The sequence below is a fragment of the Polyodon spathula genome, chromosome 4 (assembly GCF_017654505.1).
Source record: "Polyodon spathula isolate WHYD16114869_AA chromosome 4, ASM1765450v1, whole genome shotgun sequence".
NCBI classification, from domain to species: Eukaryota; Metazoa; Chordata; class Actinopteri; order Acipenseriformes; family Polyodontidae; genus Polyodon; species Polyodon spathula.
The window spans coordinates 79,354,447-79,373,001 of NC_054537.1; the positions used below are offsets into that span (position 1 = coordinate 79,354,447).

The 18,555-nt window shown below is 34.7% G+C and overlaps 1 protein-coding gene across 2 annotated transcripts; it reads right to left on the reverse strand.

Moving 5' to 3' along the window:
- Window positions 1-4,347: 4,347 nt before the first annotated feature.
- Window positions 4,348-16,948, reverse strand: LOC121314911 (receptor-binding cancer antigen expressed on SiSo cells-like). 2 transcript variants are annotated; one of them, XM_041248653.1, is made up of 7 exons: window positions 16,689-16,948; window positions 14,055-14,151; window positions 13,668-13,746; window positions 13,425-13,583; window positions 12,721-12,828; window positions 11,108-11,199; window positions 4,348-5,951 (listed from the first exon to the last, which is right to left on the reverse strand). In XM_041248653.1, exons 2-7 carry the CDS (start codon window positions 14,135-14,137, stop codon window positions 5,834-5,836), a joined length of 639 nt encoding a protein of 212 aa, XP_041104587.1. In that variant the 5' UTR covers window positions 14,138-14,151; window positions 16,689-16,948; the 3' UTR covers window positions 4,348-5,833. The 2 variants fall into 2 exon arrangements, with proteins under 2 accessions (XP_041104587.1, XP_041104588.1); XM_041248654.1 differs by having other exon boundaries at window positions 16,884-16,929.
- Between the last annotated feature and the right edge of the window lie 1,607 nt (window positions 16,949-18,555).

Below are 18,555 nucleotides of genomic sequence, written 5' to 3' on the forward strand. Positions count from 1 at the left end.
CGGTGCTTGTAGGTAGTTCGAAATTTAGGCGCTTCTAGTGTTAAACTTACTTGGGTGGTCATGAACTAGTAAAAGTTAGTACATTATGGGTTGTATTTATGTAATTTGTAAGTGAATACGTACTGTATCTGTTATCTATGATTTATTATAGCTCTATTTGTTTTTAGCGTAGCTTTTATGATATATTGTGGCCTTAATTGTGAGTTATTGTCCGTGATGAATTGTTGGTGATGAAAAGTGTGTGACAAATTGACGGGATACCTACTAGGATACGTTTGTGATTGTTTATGAAGCTACAGTGCATAATAGTGTCAGTGACACATGCTTTATTTTTATTCTTTTATTTAAAATTAGGTTTCAGGGTAATTGGCAAAAGCTCAGTAAAAATAATTTCAACACTTTTTTGAACAACTTTTAGTGATGGAGGATGAAATGGGATTTAAGTGCTCATCTTCGCCCCTTCCGTTTTCAGCCCAGGGATGGTGGGGGTGAGCTGAGCTTAAAAATAATTGGACATTCTAAATGGGAAGAAAATAATAAAAATAATTGGCAACGACTAAATGTAAAAAACAAAACAAAAAAAGCAGCAAGGCAGGAACAGGTCATGTACAAGTTAACAAGTGGAGCCCACTCATGATGACTTCATTTTTATGCGAGTTCCCAGTAGTCATTTCAGATTCATCAACACATGCTTTAGGACTGATTGCTAGAAAAAAGTTGCGCCTTCCAAATCACTGATCTGGCCTAACAAGGACATTTCAATAGACGCTTCAACACCTGTGCCTGATATTTAGCGGCTAACTGATCTTTAGGTAGTAGATTCTTAGTGTAAAAGTTTAATGTATAACTGAATGTTATCTGGCAATTAGTGGTACATACAGTTTTTAGAATTGTTGGATTGAAATTGGTCATTATATTAATAACTGAAGACCTTATTTATTACAAGCTAGTCTAATGGTATACTGGGCAAACACTAGTACATAAAAAACAAGCACAGTGCATAAAATTTGGCCAAGAACAGTATTTAGTTAGTGATAGTGAAACCTTTTGGCAGGAAGTATAATCAGTGACCAACATAAAACATGTCTGACCAATTAACAAATAGTAATTTTCATGGCTGTAATGTGATGTCATAAATACTCTGCATTTAAGAAAATCAATGGCTCACTATCCCTTCACCCATACAGCATGTGGAAGTTTGTGATGTGGAAATACTTAATGGGTTTCAAATTGGAGGCCTTCAGGAATTGAGTTTCCCCTTACAAGACTAATTTGTGCTCCACTGGTGTAGGCTTATTTAAGCAACGTAACTACTGTGTAAGGTGAAAATATTTCTCATTCATTTCCTAGGCATGTGTAAGTTTCAGTCATAATGTACCATATGCTCTTTATATCACTGCAGTAATAATGGTACAATTTCCACTAACAGTTTATCAATATTGTATCCATGTGGTAACAGATTAACCTATCAGAATGCTAATATTAATAATGAATGCAGTCATTAATAGTGGTTAAACAACTACATGAAAACGAATACATTATCTACATTAACTGTTTTCATTTTGGTGTGGGAGATTTTGTTTTAGTATTATCTTTATAATAAAACAACATATTACACAACATGTTTAATAAATGTCTCACTCCAATACAGTGAACACGTTGTTCTTTTTATTAAAAAAAAATGCACAAAACAATATGGGATGTTTATGTAGGTGACATTTTATTCAAATGAAAAATTATGGTACAGTATTTTAAAGCACAAAGCAGGTATAAACCACATAGCCTTCTACATATTTGTGAAATCCCTTTTTATTTACCAAAATCAGAACATTATTTCTGATCATTCTATAGGTAAAGTAATCTTAAGTTTGACAGTTAGTATTTGATGATTATTTAGATTAAAACTATTTGATATTTACACACATACATATCTATATACATATATACCTCTCGGTTCCCAACAAAAATACGTCATTAACTGAAAGTTGCCAATAAGCAAAAAGCCTGTTTTCAAGTGTATTTATATGGAACAACGACATATACTGTAGTTGTACAAGTATGGCACTGAAATACATGTGTTTTAAATGTTAGTGTTAAAAAATGAACAAGAGAAACACAAAATACCCAAACATAGAACTGTTTACTTCATGCGTGTGTAAAACAAAACAAAAAAAGGGGTAGGCTTAAATACTACTACACAACGATGTGCTACAATTGTCATTACATGAATAAAGCAAACATAAAAATGTGTTACACTTACAAACAATTCTAAAGAACCAAATTTTAAAATAAGAAATTGTTCAACATTGTCTGCTTTTTACAGTGTACAACCTCCCGCTGTAAATCCATGTCAATTTTGTGTGCAGTTTCATAGCCAGTTTCAAAGCCACGATTCCGCCCGAGTGCGCCAGAAATACGCAGTTGCGAAGTCAGTGTGTTATAAAAGTTGCATGAAGTGCACTGGCAACCAGTAATAAAGTTGTCAATAAACGTAGTGGTGTTGCTAATATCAGAATTCCATTAACATTAAAGTCTATGGGACGGGTTTGGTTCCTGGGAAAATGTTAATAACCAGAAGTTGTCTTTATCAGGGTTGATAATGAGCGGCATCTACTGTGTGTCTGTGTCTATGAGGCATGAGACATGTTCCTTCTTCTGGCACAGAACAGCAATAAAAAAAAAAAAAAGTAACAGGTTCAATGAGCCTATGTTTTCAATAGTTCCTTCACAATTTATAATGTTTATCCTACATTTTGGGTCAAGGAAATAAAACTAAGGCCATGGATGTGTGAAAAGAATAATAATCCAAACATTTGTATATTCCTTTACTGTCGTTTCCCATGACAATCATACGGACTACTGAAGCTTGTGCATGTGCTTAAAAAGTCAACCTTTTGTGTGAAAGTTTTTCATGCAATAGTGTGATTATATGCCATTGGTAGAGCTGAATTCAAGGTTAAAAGCTCACAGGAAAAAAAAGCTTGTAGGTGGCTTGATATGAGTAAAATCTGACCAGCACGTGCACCAACTGTTTACATGCATAAACAACATCAAAGATTTTTGTGATGAAAATGTAAGCAATGATTAGTAATCCTCTTGTTCTGAACCGCAGTTTGCAGATGAATAGCACGGGCACAAATTATGGCAACAACAAACGATTTGCAGCAAGTGTAGGGGTGGGGCTTGTACTGCCCATTTTTTTCTCACTCAGACTCTTTACTCATTAAAATATTTAGCATATTTTTCAAGAGGAGACGAGTGAGGAAAAATAGGCAATAAAATCCAGACCCTTTGTCTTGCTGTAAATCATTTCTAGTGGCCATAATTTGTGCCGGTACTGTAGATTTCATGTGCTCTATTTGTAACTGTATGCTCTTTTGGAAGTTGGCAGTCACATGCCACTCCTGACAACATAAAAAAATGATCATTTATTATACAAACCTCAATGGATAATCCTGCTATACATTCCATATCCAATACCTGCAGGGTGACATTGATCATTTATTGCTTTTTTCAAGACAGATAATCAATGAATACAGAACACAAATGCAAAAATAAAAGCATCAATACAGGTTTATGATCAGCATGCACCTGTTCTTCCCAATCAAATCATTTTAGCTATTTAGTATTTATTTATTTATTTATTTTTTAAATTATTTTTAACATGGTGAGATACGGTTTTCAATCATTTGCATAACCATTGTAAATCCATTGAAGTTATTCTACATGGCCCTGTTTAACAATAAATGCACTTAATAAATAATGTATTCTTCTAGGTTACGGGTTTGTACAAAGTTACCAGGTAAATATTTTCCTTACGGACACAATCCTGAGCGAACAGTATTAAAGCCAAAGAAAATCACATTAACATTGCCAACCCCATTATACAAAGGAAATAGGAGGGGAAAAAACAGAACAAAACACATACATGACTAAATACTAATCCTTGTCTAATGACAGCAGATTTCAGAGATGAAAGTGAGAAGTTAAAAAAAACAAAAACAAATAACCACCCTGAAAATTGGCAGGAATCTGGGATCCACTGCCATATTGGATGTTTTGCACAGGAACCCAAATTGAATGAAGTTATGATTCAGATTACAGCAGAATACCAAATAATAAGTGAACTTTAACTGCTGGTTTCACAAGCCCAGAGATGACAATACTTGACAGTGAGCAAAACAGCACCTACCAAGCAAATGAGGTGAACGTTTTTTTTTTTTTTTTGTTTGTTTTGTTTTTTGACAGGACAGCAAAAAATAGGGTCTGTGAAACTTGATGCAAGTATCCAGTCAAATAAAGTTAAGGTAAAAAATATATTTAGTTTCAAGTGAAATCTATTTTTTCTTATCTGTGCACTACTGCTGAAATAAATATTGTAAAACTTTAAATGTCCTTGCTGTTTTGGATCTCAAATGCAACTTTTACATCAGAAAGTCGCAAAGAAAATGCAGACGGCAGGATATAGTTACTGTGATGAGTATTTATTAGGTCTACATGTTTTCTGATGAGAATATGGCTTTCCGACGCTTTGTATCCTTTAACGTATTAAGTTCGAACAAAATGTGCATAGCACTCTTCCCGGTACATGAACTTTCTGAATACATTCTCCTGTGGGCCGTCTACTTTTTCTTGCTTCTTTCCATTAACACTGTTACTTTTCTTTCTTACCAATTGCACCTAAATTAGTTTTTTTCATTTCTTTCTCAAGTTCTCTGACAACTATAGCAATGTACCCTAACTGTATGTCATTTTCTGAAACTATAGCACTGCACCCTTACTGTTTATTTCACAGTACTTGTTTGTGGACCAATGAAATAGCAACTTGCAAAGACAGACGTCTGCAAGCACCAACAGGGTATGTAATGTAAAAACAACCACCTTAATGAAATTGTGCCTTATTTTTTTTCTTTTTGTTTTACATAAAAAAAATACAAACCTTTAAAAAATAAATAAATAAAAAAAAAAAAATCAGGACCACCACCCCCCACCCCCTTTCACACCAATATCCCCAGGGGACCGAGTAACAGTGGGGAAAATGCCAATCAGCGGCCATTTTTCATCTCTCAGATTTGTATTTAAGTTTGTTTTCTATAAAAGAGTTCACTTCCACTTTTTAAGAAAACCTTCATAATTTGACATGTTTTGGTATAATGCAGTCCTGCATTAAACCTTTTACCATTTCTGCAAGCCTAATTTCATAGCAGGTGAGTTTATACATTTGTATGAAATAGGCTATCGCACCAAAATCCAGTCAAACGTACAAATTCAAAGTGCTTAAGTTCTTGCTGATGATGTGATGTGCACATCAGAACTAAAAGGAAAAGGGTCACAATAGGTTTAAAGAATGACATAAGCTGATAGCATCATCAGTCTTTGAGGTTATGTTAAAACATTTTGTACATTTAGAAATATTGTTTTGTATTACTAAGGCATATGCTGAAAATCAAATTTTAAAAGAATGTTGAATTCTTAACATTCAATTTTAATTTCGTTTCAGTTAAATTAACTGAAGAACATGTAATATAGCATCATGGTAAAATTGGGTTTATACAGAAATGTCTTGCAAGATCAGTAACAGGGAAAGGTATCTCCCCAAAATAATTAACTGCCATGTTCCAAACATTATAAACTTCAAGTAAACCAAGCTATTTCTACTGACCTTCGAATTAAATAATGTTGGTTGCTGAACTGCAGGTTGCAAGGAACATCAGGTTATTAACAGCAACTACTGTAAAAACTATTTATCACCTACAGAAATATAACTGTTCATATTGGGGAAGCATGTACTTTTCCAGTTTACAGTACACCATGTCTTTTGGATCCTTAAATGTTATGAAAGCTTTACAGCAATTTTTTGTTCCTTTTTAGTTAGTCTTTGGGCTTCTTTCTCCATCTTCTTCCTTTGCTGTTCCAAAGCTCTTTTCTCCCTCTCAGCCATTTTCTGCTGCCTGTAAAAAAGTATTAAAAATAAGTCAAAAATAAAAACTAGAATGGGGTGTTTTTGCATAATATAGGTGTGTACCAAATATGAAGACATCAATGAGATTTTGCACCATGTCTCACAAACCACAACCGGTTGAAATGTGATGTTTATCTTTAAGCATGAAGATGCTCTGGTATTTTCTGTGTCTGTGTTTACAACATTACAAGGCCAGTACCTCAAAAAAGAAAAATTAAACCATTCCAACAAATCAACTACAATGTTTCCAACGCCAAAAACATGAATCTCAACATAAAACTATAACAATGATAAACCTTTTATTAATTCCAACATAAAAATGATCCAAAGGGACTCTGTATAACTGTTTTCTTCCTTCGTTTTTCTTTTGCAAGTTAGAAATGTACGCATTTGTGACTCGAGAAAAAATACAAAAGATACACAAGCCGCTATTGCAGTTACAAAAAAGAATAATAACATACATAAATACAAATAGATGGATCTAATGACTTCCCATGTATAATTACATGGCAACGGACAGTTTGCTTTTAATGTTAGGTTGTGACAAAAGCAAAAATAAAACAAAACAATCCTGTCTATTTTTATAGCTGCACCCTTGTTTAGGGTTGTGTCTCCCAACAGCAGTCAATGGAAGACCACAGCAACCCCTGCAGTTATTTTAATGTTTTTTCCACCCTTTTTCTACTGCCACCTGGTCGCAGGAACAATGAAGTGCTGCAGATTCAGAGTTTTTCAGAGACCTGTGGTTTAATGCTATACCTGCCTGCAGCATTGAAAGTGTTAAACTATTTTAAATTACTGTGTCTAGTTTCATGAATCACAGACAATTTATTTTAAATTTGCTCTAGCATGTGATGACCTGTTTGAGGGAGAAAAACCGACTGCAGCTGGTGCACTGGATCCCCAGAACATAACAATTCCGGCTGACGCATAGCTTCCCTGGCTAAAAGTGCTGCTTCAAGTGGTTTCTATGGCAACTCTAAAATCTCCCTAAGAAAAGCACACAGCAGCATATCGTATTTTTTTGTAGACGCTCATAAAGACCATCATAGTAGTTTAATAGAAGACACATAAACTTGTACTTATATGCAAATAACCGCCCATCCATTTGTGATTAAATTTGGGTGTGTTATTTTTTTTAAAAACATTTTACGAAGAGTATTCTAGCCTGTCTTATGTGACGAACATAATATATCAAATCAAGTGAACCAAAAGGGGTTGCATGATCCCCTTATGCCACTGACTTCCATATTTTTTTTTAGTTCAAAAGCCTGTAAAACAAGTTTTAAAATTATACAAATGTTATTTGTCAAGGTCGCCCCTTACATGAAGAAAAAGTAGGTCAACAGTCAGCCCAACTGGCATTATTATCATGTGCAGATGTATTTACACCACGTGGAGCATGGGTTACATATGTCTTTTTACATGCACACGGCACCAACCCTGGAAACCTTTTCTCCATCATGTGTTTCAAGTATCCACCACAAATGGAAAGAACACCATGCTAGAATAATGGTCCATATACTAATTGCTTTACTTTCTTAGTGGACTTCTGGTCTGTTGCACAAATGAATATGCTCAATGAATAATTAAAACAATGACTACAGTAAGGTCAAAGCAATTTTCATTCAAAGGCCTACATCTTTCAATTCATAACTCTTGACCATCAACATTTAGTTACCTAAAAATATCACCTTATTACTACCCTTCAGACCATCGTGCAGCAAAATAAATGGCAAATTAAGTTTTAGTGAAGCGCATAAGAAAAAGGTACTTCAAAAAGAGAATTCTTCAAATTAAATCAACTGGAAGGGAAATAGGTCCCCAGGGTGAATTTAGAGTATGCTGATACCACAGCTACAACAATCTATTGAACCAACTACAAAAAAGCAAGTAACTGGTAAAAAGCCCATTTATGTTTGTTTGCACCATCTTTACTTCCGGCAACATCATTTTATAATGATAGGATAATTTACACATGCACTTTTTTTTTTCTTAGCCTCTAATATGTATTGACAAAATTAAGCTATGCAATATTACCCCAGGCAAACAACGCATAGAACCAAAACATTGCAGGGGAGTCCTGCAGCATTACAGTTTGAAGTGGATTCAAGGAACAAATGCAAGCCAATAAGTGGATGAAATAGAAAAATACATTTATATTTATTTAACTTTAAACAATGTAACATTTTCTTATAAATGACTGATCAAATTATGAAACTTCACTATCCTGACAGCATCCTTGGAGGCAAATTGTCCATCAGCCATAATTCTTTGAACAGGACAGTTCAGAAAAACACCCTGCATTATGATGGCAACTATAAGAAGTAAAATTATGTGATATGTTCAAGCAAAAACTTATTCCTACTATACCCAATTGTTTTTTAATCAAGTAGAAAATATATTAAGAGGGCTGAGTACACAGAACCAACTCCACTGCTGATGAATAAACAAATGATCACCATGCTCACATACTTGCTTGTCTTTTACTAACACTTCAATGCCATCTACTGACCATTTTATGTCACTACATCTTAAAGGTTGCAATAGTGTCGAAATCTAGCATTAAACTTGGATTGAAAAACTAGTAAAATGAGAAATTCAAGCAAGTATGTCAGTGACAAACATCCGCTGCTAAGGCTGTAAATTAGAACACAAAATTAGCTGCAGAAAAGCAAACAGCCATGGTCAGACACAAAGACAGGTACAGATGTCTCTAAACAACCCGATCAACCAATAAAATACGACCCACCCCCTTCCTCGACACAAAAAAATGAAATTGGTGTATAGCCAATAAACACCAGAAAACACTGGAAGAACAGTGGAAATGATTAATCAATTCACATTGACCACCCCTTTCCACACAAAATAAAAATCACATTTCCCAGTGTAGCTGGGCAATGTCCCTTATTCCTGACTAATATCTATCATTGATTCGTTCTGAATACTTTAAACCCACCACAACTACTGAGCAGCACATTCCTACATTTCTATTGGAGACTCTGCTTGTGAGATTTAAAACGAAATTACAAAAGGAATGGAAGCTTGTTCACAGGATTTAAAACTCTATTAGTTAAGATATGGAAGATTTAAAACAGAATTGCAAATTGTGGCGAAACATAAAAAAAATGCCTACACACAAAAACCCCAGAAGAATGTGCCCATGACCATAAGGATTTTGTTGTGGAAGATAGAAAAGGAAAGAAGGCACAATGTAAGTATTTAAATACTGTTGAGTTGCTGCTATACATATTTTGCAAACATTTTGGAAAGTAACCGAAAACACAAATTTCATACAGCAGGGTTAGAAACACACGCTCACCCGATGCAAATTAAATCTGATGAGGACTAGTTGATGTCTGTGTCTCAGCAGTCCTCTGGGTGAGTACTTAAAACAAACGTACACCTATACTCTCACATTCACATTCTTGCGTTAAAAAAATTCAAGAAAAAAGTCTAAAAGATCAAAAAATAATAAATTGGCCACGTTTTACTAAAACTTTAACTAATAAACAATTACCATAATGAACATTATCGTAATATATTCCTTAAACATAACAACACAATATATTCATAATAAAGTTGAGTGCTTACATATACACAGCATGCGCTCTAATGCCTTTTCTTGGCATTCCAGGGGCCCCCTTGGCCCCTTGCCTTACCTCGCATGTGTCATCCTAATTATGGTTCTTTTTCTTTTCACGTTTAACTAGCCTGAAAAAACAGCACAGATCAGCCACTGTAGGTCAGTTACGGTCAATGCTGGACCAAACCTTTTTATAGAAAATAAGTTATTTTACCGTAGAGATATTTGTGTGTGTCTAATCCTTGTGTGCGATTTATAATAAGTTAAAACGTCGTGTAAAGGGTGTCTCTTCTTGTAGGGAGACATCAGCAGCCAGAACAGGTTCGCTTTGTGGTCCTCTCGACCAAACTGCCCGAGATAACATTATACAATAAGAGACACCCTTCACATGACATATTTTTTCATTCTACTATATCCAAAATGAACACCATCTCATTTTTGTTAAGAGGTTAAACGTTTCGGTCCTCATCAGCTGACTGATCTTGTCATTACCCAAACGGCTTTTACCAGGGAGAACATAAGAAAGTTTACAAACGAGAGGAGGCCATTCGGCCCATCTTGCTCGTTTGGTTGTTAGTAGCTTATTGATCCCAGAATCTCATCAGGCAGCTTCTTGAAGGATCCCAGGGTGTCAGCTTCAACAACAATACTGTTGTGTAAAAAAGTGCCTCCTATTTTCTGTTCTGAATGCCCCTTTGTCTAATCTTCATTTGTGACCCCTGGTCCTTATTTCTTTTTTCAGGTCGAAAAAGTACCTTGGGTCGACATTGTCAATACCTTTTAGAATTTTGAATGCTTGAATCAGAACGCTGCATAGTGTTCTTTGTTCAAGACTGAATGGATGCAATTATTTTAGCCTGTCTGCATATTACATGCCTTTTAAACACAGAATAATTCTGGTCGCTCTTCTTTGCACTCTATCTAGAGCAGCAATATCCTTTTTTCAGTGAGGTACCAGAACTGAACACAATATTCAAGATGAGGTCTTTCTAATGCATTGTACCGTTTTAACATTACTTCCCTTGATTTAAATTCAACACTTTTCACAATGTATCCAAGCATCTGGTTGGCCTTTTTTATAGCTTCCCCACATTGTCTAGGTGAAGACATTTGAGTCAACAAAACTCCTAGGTCTTTTCATAGATTCCTTCTTTAATTTCAGTATCTCCCATATGATATTTATAATGCACATTTTAATTTCCTGTGTGCAGTATCTTATATTTGTCTCTATTAAATGTCATTTGCCATGTGTCTGCCCAGTTCTGAATCTTGGCTAGATCATTTTGAATGACCTTTGCTGCTGCAACAGTGTTTGCCACTCCTCCTATTTTTGTGTCGTCTGAGAATTTAACAAGTTTGCTTACGATACCAGAATCTAAATCATTAATGTAGATTAGGAATAAAGAATAGTGGTTCAATAAGAAAAGGAGAGGGGGCTTACCTTTAGTTTAGGGCTTACCCAAAAATGTTTAGGGCTTACCTTTAGTTTAACCTTTGTATGATTAGCAGGCTCACCCGGACTACTTTTGCGGACAACCACGAAAGGAAAATGTAAATACCTTAATATTTCTTCAGCTTCCCAAGTAGCATCAGACTCATCTTCCCAGGCATTTGAATTTTCTTGCCAATTATCTAAATCCCCCAGCTCTGCCTACAGAGCAAAAAAACACAAACCAATAATCCAATTAGCATCATCCCACACTCAGAAAGCAGTCTTCCTTTATTGTAATATTCTATTAAACAAATAACTGACCACAATTGAATAGTACCAAAAAAAAAAAAAAAAAAAAAAAAAAAAAAAAAAAAAAAAAAGAACATATTCGAAAGCTAAGTGTTCCTGTTAGAAACATATCAAGTGTAAATTACGGGGCTGTATTTTGAATGTAATAACAATGCTTAAAACTCTTTAAAGTTCAGTGTTGTACAGTTATTCTTTAACTCCTTTTTTTTGCTTTAAGTAGACAATTTCACATATTACACATTAAATTATGTATTAAATTGTTTAGATTTATCTTTTCCACTATTTTTATGTATTAACTGACAGCTGAATAATTTGGTGGGATATGGTGTTGAAGAATGCTAGCTGGTCACTGTCCGATTCCTTCATTTGAGAAAGTTATGTCATAAAAATAGCCTAAACAACTCCAGCTACTGTAAGAAAGTTATTAGCTATAAATTCTCTGCAATTAATTTTTTCTCTGCAATAAATCCTCAACAGGAGGATTTGTTAGTAAGTGTTCTTTAAAATTGTGGTCTTATGTTGTGAACACATAAAAACAAGTCAATTCTCCTATACAGTAATTCTGTTTCTATAAAATAGCTTCCAATAGAAACAACTTTAAAACCATACTAACTTTGGCTGGTTTGACAAAAGGTAAAGTCCCTTATTACCCTGTTTACATTAGCCACTTTTAAGTTGACTCAGAGAAAATAAGCTATTGTTTACATTTACACAGAAGAGTTGTTTTGCTGATGTGTAAATGTATACAATACCTATTTCTTTATATGTCCGATACTCAAGTTTTCAATGCTTCGCTGCATTTCTGATGGCAAAATGTAATTTTTAATTAGCACGGAACATCCACCTTGATGTAGAAACACACAAGCGCCACAGACTTCTTGTTGATTTAAACACTTCCTCAATTCAGGTGCGAGTTGTTACTATAAAACACACTATACATAACTAACTAATGAAGCCAGTATCAGACTGGTGCTACAACAGGTTCCTCTGCAGTCTTCAATCCAATTTGCAACCTGACTTCACACAAAGGCCAAAGATTGCCGATATGTTTCAAACTGGCATTAATAAAGTAATTAATTTATACGCAATATTTCCCTTACAGTTTAATTTGGTGTATAGTGTCATAGAAATATTTATCATTATTCGGCTGGTTAGCAATCATTTTCAACTACTTTAAAATAAGGTGGTGTAATTAGGGTCTGTGAAACCAGACCTTAGTTAATAAGTTTACAGAAAAGAAAATTGGTAGTACTTTACATTCAGTTAAGGAAAAATAGATTTATATATATATATCACTATGTTAGATTTGTTTACTGGTCTTCTGTTTTGAGTGTAACTATCTTAATTACAGAGTGATCTGGAGTTTTGAGTTAGAAATAAAAAGCATCTTTCAACATACTAGTTTTTGTAGATGAATTCTGAGGTACTTACAGATGGCGCATTAAAAGGAATGTCCTGTGCAGCAGCGAGCCTGCTAGAGAACCCTGTATTGCCATCTGGTAAAGTGAAATTTAATGGTTCCCTCTTCTTGAGGACAATCTGGAAGAAAACAAAAGTAATAGAATATACTCATCCCAGAAAAGAGCAAACAATTTAAAGTAAAATGTACAAATTTAGCAAAATTATCTAAAAATGTAATCAAATTTGCAAAGGATTTAACCAATCCACGACAAGAGAGTAAGCAGTATACTTGCAGAATGTCTATCCATCTCTCTTCTATCAGGGAATGCCCTTTAATGCACTTTTAGAACTGGGTAGTGTGATCACTCTTCAGTTTTCCGGGAACGAACTATGACTACAGAGAAGATTCTGTCAGAATCTCTCATGAACAAAGCCAACAGGACCACAATTCTTGAAATCCGCAGGATCCTCCAAATGGAGTTACTGCATCAAAGTATGGTATATTCCATGTCCATTTCTGTGTTGCAATTACTTTCTAGCCTACATTAGATTTTTTATATCTACGTCTTTAAATAAATGCAATTACAATAACTGCTGAAAATGTTTACAGCAAACAGACAGTGTTGGTGTGGTGTGGCATGTTTAGCAAAATTAATTTAAAATTGTCTGGGTATCTCTGGATAGTGTTTCATAGTACTCAATAACAACCACTACTAACATTTCAACAAACTTACTTTTTGTGTTTTTCTGATTGTTGGTGCCATGTCTTTGAAATAATCAGGCTCATCTGATTCTGCATCATTTTGCTCAGAGACTACACTGCCATTCCCTCCTTCAATCTTAATACTTGTGGGCGCTTCTTCATCCCATGAACTCCATTCTTCCACCTCTGGCTACAAATATAGGAAAAAAAGAGATGAGAAAATGTTTATTTAATTATTTATTTATTTTAAAATGGCAATGGCAACTTCACTGACCTGTTTGGGAACTGAGGAATAATCCACTGTAGTTGGAAGGGTTATCTGATCTCCACTTAGCTTTCTCTGTCTTCCTGACCTGAAAATAACAGGGAAATGTATTAACACATGCTACACAAATTGGGAAGAAAAACTCAAAAGCACACACATTTTATATATATATATATATATATATATATATATATATATATATATATATATATATATATATATATATATATATATATACACACATACACACACACACACACACAATGTAAGTACACAAATTTGAATAATTGATCAAATAAAATACCAATTAAATCCGGATGTTTCAGGTTTCAGACAACAAAGCCTTCTTCAGCTGGATGGAAAAATCTAAATAAATCCAACTACACTTTTACTTACCTGCATATCAATCTTTTAAAGAAAGAGATCACTGTTGCAAGGCAAGTGCAAATTTTGAATAAACGGAACCGGGTGATGGCCATAGTGGATCATATACCTGTGGTAAAGACAAAAATATAAATGTCAAAAAGATCTTTACTCATCCATAAAACCATTATGGGTCTTTTGTAATACAGGAAAATGTGGATACTTATGCAGAATATTGTTCCAGGGATGCCCCAAAGATGGATGCCCCAAAAATTTTAGAAAGGGCACCAGAGAGAAATGGACCAGGCCATAATATTTAATAACTACTAGAATTTGGCCAAGGCACTGATGCAAACAATACAGTAGCTCCTTGGAGATCCTGCCCATTATACACTCATCCATAACCTAAAGAAATTAAATAAAATACTGCTCATCCAGTAGGCCAGTGGTCCTCAAAGCTGTGCCTGCTGCAGCTGAACTCATACTATATTAGCTCAAAGAGCCATGTTGTACATATCTCTCAAGGGAGCATGTGTTTGAATCAAAACATTGGAGGTATGTATAGGTTTTTGATGGTGTGACGTGTTATTGTTTATACTCAAATCCATGATTTATTCTTACACGATGTAATGGTGTTCTACGTATAGTGACATCATTTTTACTTATACCTTTAAATCTGTATTAATTCTAATTAACATTAGTTCATATAAACTTTATGTATATGTAATATTTATATTATCATGCAATGATGGCTCTGAGGATCAACCTTTACTTGGCCTCCCCCAGCGCATCGAAACTTTTGAATTAATTTTGTGTATTTATTTAAATGTTATATATTTATTGGAATCAATTAGTTCGTTTTTTTCTGTTAAAGTCCCGCTGGCATAATCGTGTTCACAAGAGTGCTCAGCACCACTGGAAAAAAAATTGTTGCATTTACCCAGGCAGGCAAGCACACATTTTTACCACAGTGGGAACATGACTATTTGCAATTGTGAGTGAAGGTAGGAAAAACTGTGTGTATAATTTGTTTGAAAGTCTTCCCTAACAAAAGCTACAACTTAAACAGTCATCACAGCACAAACCATCCAGAATACAACGATGTGCACCAGTTGGACAGCAGGGCCAGAAACAAAAAAAATAGCAGATCTAAAAGCCTGTTTCAGTTTTCAACAAAGCAAAAGTAAGATTTTTTTTAAAGAAGATTTTATTTTTATTTTTTTTAAAGGCGGCCAGAAACAGTTTTCCAACATGACGTTCTGCGGTAGAACAGTGGAGGGCAGTCTCCTCTGTAGTAAACCATTACAATGCCTGTATTTACTGACACATTTATCGTTATTGCACAAAACATCGCTCTGAAAGCGATCGAAAAGATAGCTATCGTTTACAATGACTGTTATCGTTGTGGTGCGACCACCTCCATTCATGTGAACTGGAACGATTTTTAAAAATCGTTCTCCTTCCAGGTGTGACTGGGGCTGAAGTTCAGAGGTGCTGTATTTGTACCATCTGAATATAATAACCCCAGGATCATGCGACAATTTAGTTTTGAAAATAAGGATGACACTAAAATGTTATAATTTCTTTCAGTCAGTATTGACATTAGTTAAGAAGTAAAAAATGTATTCACATTTACATGTTAACTGTTGTGGTAAATGCCAAATCCCCTATTTTTAGTGTCATGTGGGCATCATCTTGTTGATTTCACATAATGCCACATTTTGACAACTTTTTAAAATAACTGTTACTGTTAAGGAGTGCTTCCACATACTTGGACTGACTTAATTTGAATATTTGTGGAGCGATTTTGACCTTGAAAATGTGTTCCTCACTATACTGTGGCAAAACCTTCACATTTAAGACCCTTCATTGGCTTTTTATTTTGCAATTAGGCTCCTAATGTATACAGTACCTTACTGCACATTCTGTAGTACTTGAAAAATACAAAGACCTTGATAACTAGGAAATATCACTCTTACCAACTGTGCATACTTGGGGGGGGGGGGGGGGGGGGTATTTGTGTACTTTTCTTACTTTTTGACTCTTACCAATCTTACTGTGGGTTTACCAAAAAAAAAAAAACTGCAAAATACACGGCGTTAAGTAATGTCACCCTGAAGAGCAACTTACTAACTGCATTCTACTGTACATATTATTTTTCATTTTCAATTAGAAATGTCATATTTTATAACAGACTACAAACAAGTTGAAGATGAGTTTATGCTTAAAATGTCACCAAACTGTAATGTCAGCGCGTAGTGGTAATGTTATTTTGTCCTCTGGAAGGGATGTATTGTGACACCTATTCTATTCAACTAGTATTAGTTGGCTGTGTTTACCATAAATACGCAAATCTGCAACAATTATTTTTTAAATAATACATTATAATGATGGGTCCAAAGACGAAAGCACTACACTTACAAATGCAGACATGATTGCGAGCAAATTAGTGTTTTCCTAATCAGCTGACATATTGTTGAATTAAATAACTTCCTTTTCATTGAGCAATGAATTTCGAAAAGTTTCCTAGCACTCATTACAGTAACATCGCTTTTTATAATGAAACACAAGATATATTCTCGCATGCAATATATTATATATATTTTCTTTGAATTGTATAACATATCTATACGACATTGACAGTTTTAATGTTACATGGATACTCACCATTAATATCGCACTTAGTACACTGTCCTAGATATATTTATTTACCCACCAGACGTGGCTCTCTGAATTCAAATCACAGCTGGCAGCAAAGCGAACTTATTTCCACGCTTTGTCCGTTTCCAGCCAGTTTCATGTCTGTGACGTGAGAAATCTGCATCCATGCATTTATAATTCAACTACATTGTTTTTATTTACCATTGTTTTCACTGAAAAACCAGTCCTCTGCCTATTTGCTGCAATCTTTACGCTTTCAGGAAGTGGAAACGCGAATAAGCGTAGGGCCCTCTCTTTTTTAGCACTAGTCGTGTGCCTGAAATTTGGTACTCGACAAATACGGCCACATGCAGTATATAGATAGATATATATTTTTAAACAATATATTTATGAATTACAGGAGTATGTACAAATATTTTTAAAAGTTCTATATGTTCGCTACAAAACAGTTTAACGTCTTAATTGAATAATTAAATAAATGCCTACATGCAAGACGACTTCGGAAAGGACCCCATTTGAAGCTTAAACAATGGAACACCTGCCCAAAAGTTGTACCGGGAGCTGTTGCATTTGCAGAACGACGGGTATGGGAGTAAGGTTTTTAGGTTCGCTGCAGGGTGAACATACACTTTGACACTCTGTTTATTTAAATGATGTTCCCCTGATGGCATAGGTGGAGAATAAAGGGACAAAGCATTTGAGGTTGGTTGCTGCTTTCTTCGAGCAACACCGTTCAAAAAAAAAAAAAAAAAAGAAGTTTAATGTAAGATCGCGGCCAGGTGTTGATTTTCTTGGCCCCGATGATCTCCACATATGCCATTGCCCCAATGAGATCCATGCGTGTACTAGTGCTGGTTTTGTAATTCCTTAAATTAGAAATTTCCAATCAATATTATTTTTAAAATGGATATACAAAACAATATCAGCATAGGCAGCAAGGTATCATAAGATACTGCCATACTGTACTTTGTTTACTGTCAAAATACAGCATAAACATAATTCCAGAATGTGCTGGTTTTGGAACTAGAATTAGGATTAAGTAATATAATGTAATAGTCCTGGGTGATTTAGGTATATCGCCTTTAAGAATATCTTTAGAAAAATAATTCTCTCCCAAAATGTAGATATTTTAGGGCCGTCCCAAATGTGATGTATGTAATCCCCATTTTGGTTACAGCCTCCCCAACATTGGTGAGTAATTTATATTTATCTTATTTAACTGGGATAATAAAATATTATTAAACTCCTTCAATCTGCTGTAAATGAAACCTGGAAGTCCTTATTTCCGGGTTTACTTCTGCATCTCATCTGTAGTATACACCTCAGACCCCAATATGTAAGACCATTGTTGTGTGACTGGAAATGTACATGGTCATTTGATTATTATTATCATTAGGCTTCCAAGAAAGGCTGGGAAGTCCATTGTTATTGTTAAAGTTTTACTGTTTTTATTATTATTAGTATTATTTTTTTTTTTTATTACTTATTTTTTATTTTTTTTTACTTTAAACTGCTGCTGCTTGGAAGCTGTGTGACTGATCAGGTTCTGACTTTGAAATTAACAAGCTGAATACATTGGCTGTCAGATGCTGCAAAAATTGTACTGCTGCATCCCTGCAATTGGCACGCTGCTGGATTTTTTGATAAAACTTTTCAAAATCTTCTTCTTGGGAACCGGTGAATCGATTGATCTGACACTTGGCATATCATCAGCATCCAAAACCGCATCAAGTTTACGAAGCAGAAGTTGCTGTGATAAATTTTAATGTGAAAATTAATGTCATTTAATTCTGTATATCCCCTGGTAGATTACGATTCCAAGGTATGGAAATCTTTTAACTGCAAATGACTTCTATTTACAGTGGCTGGATGT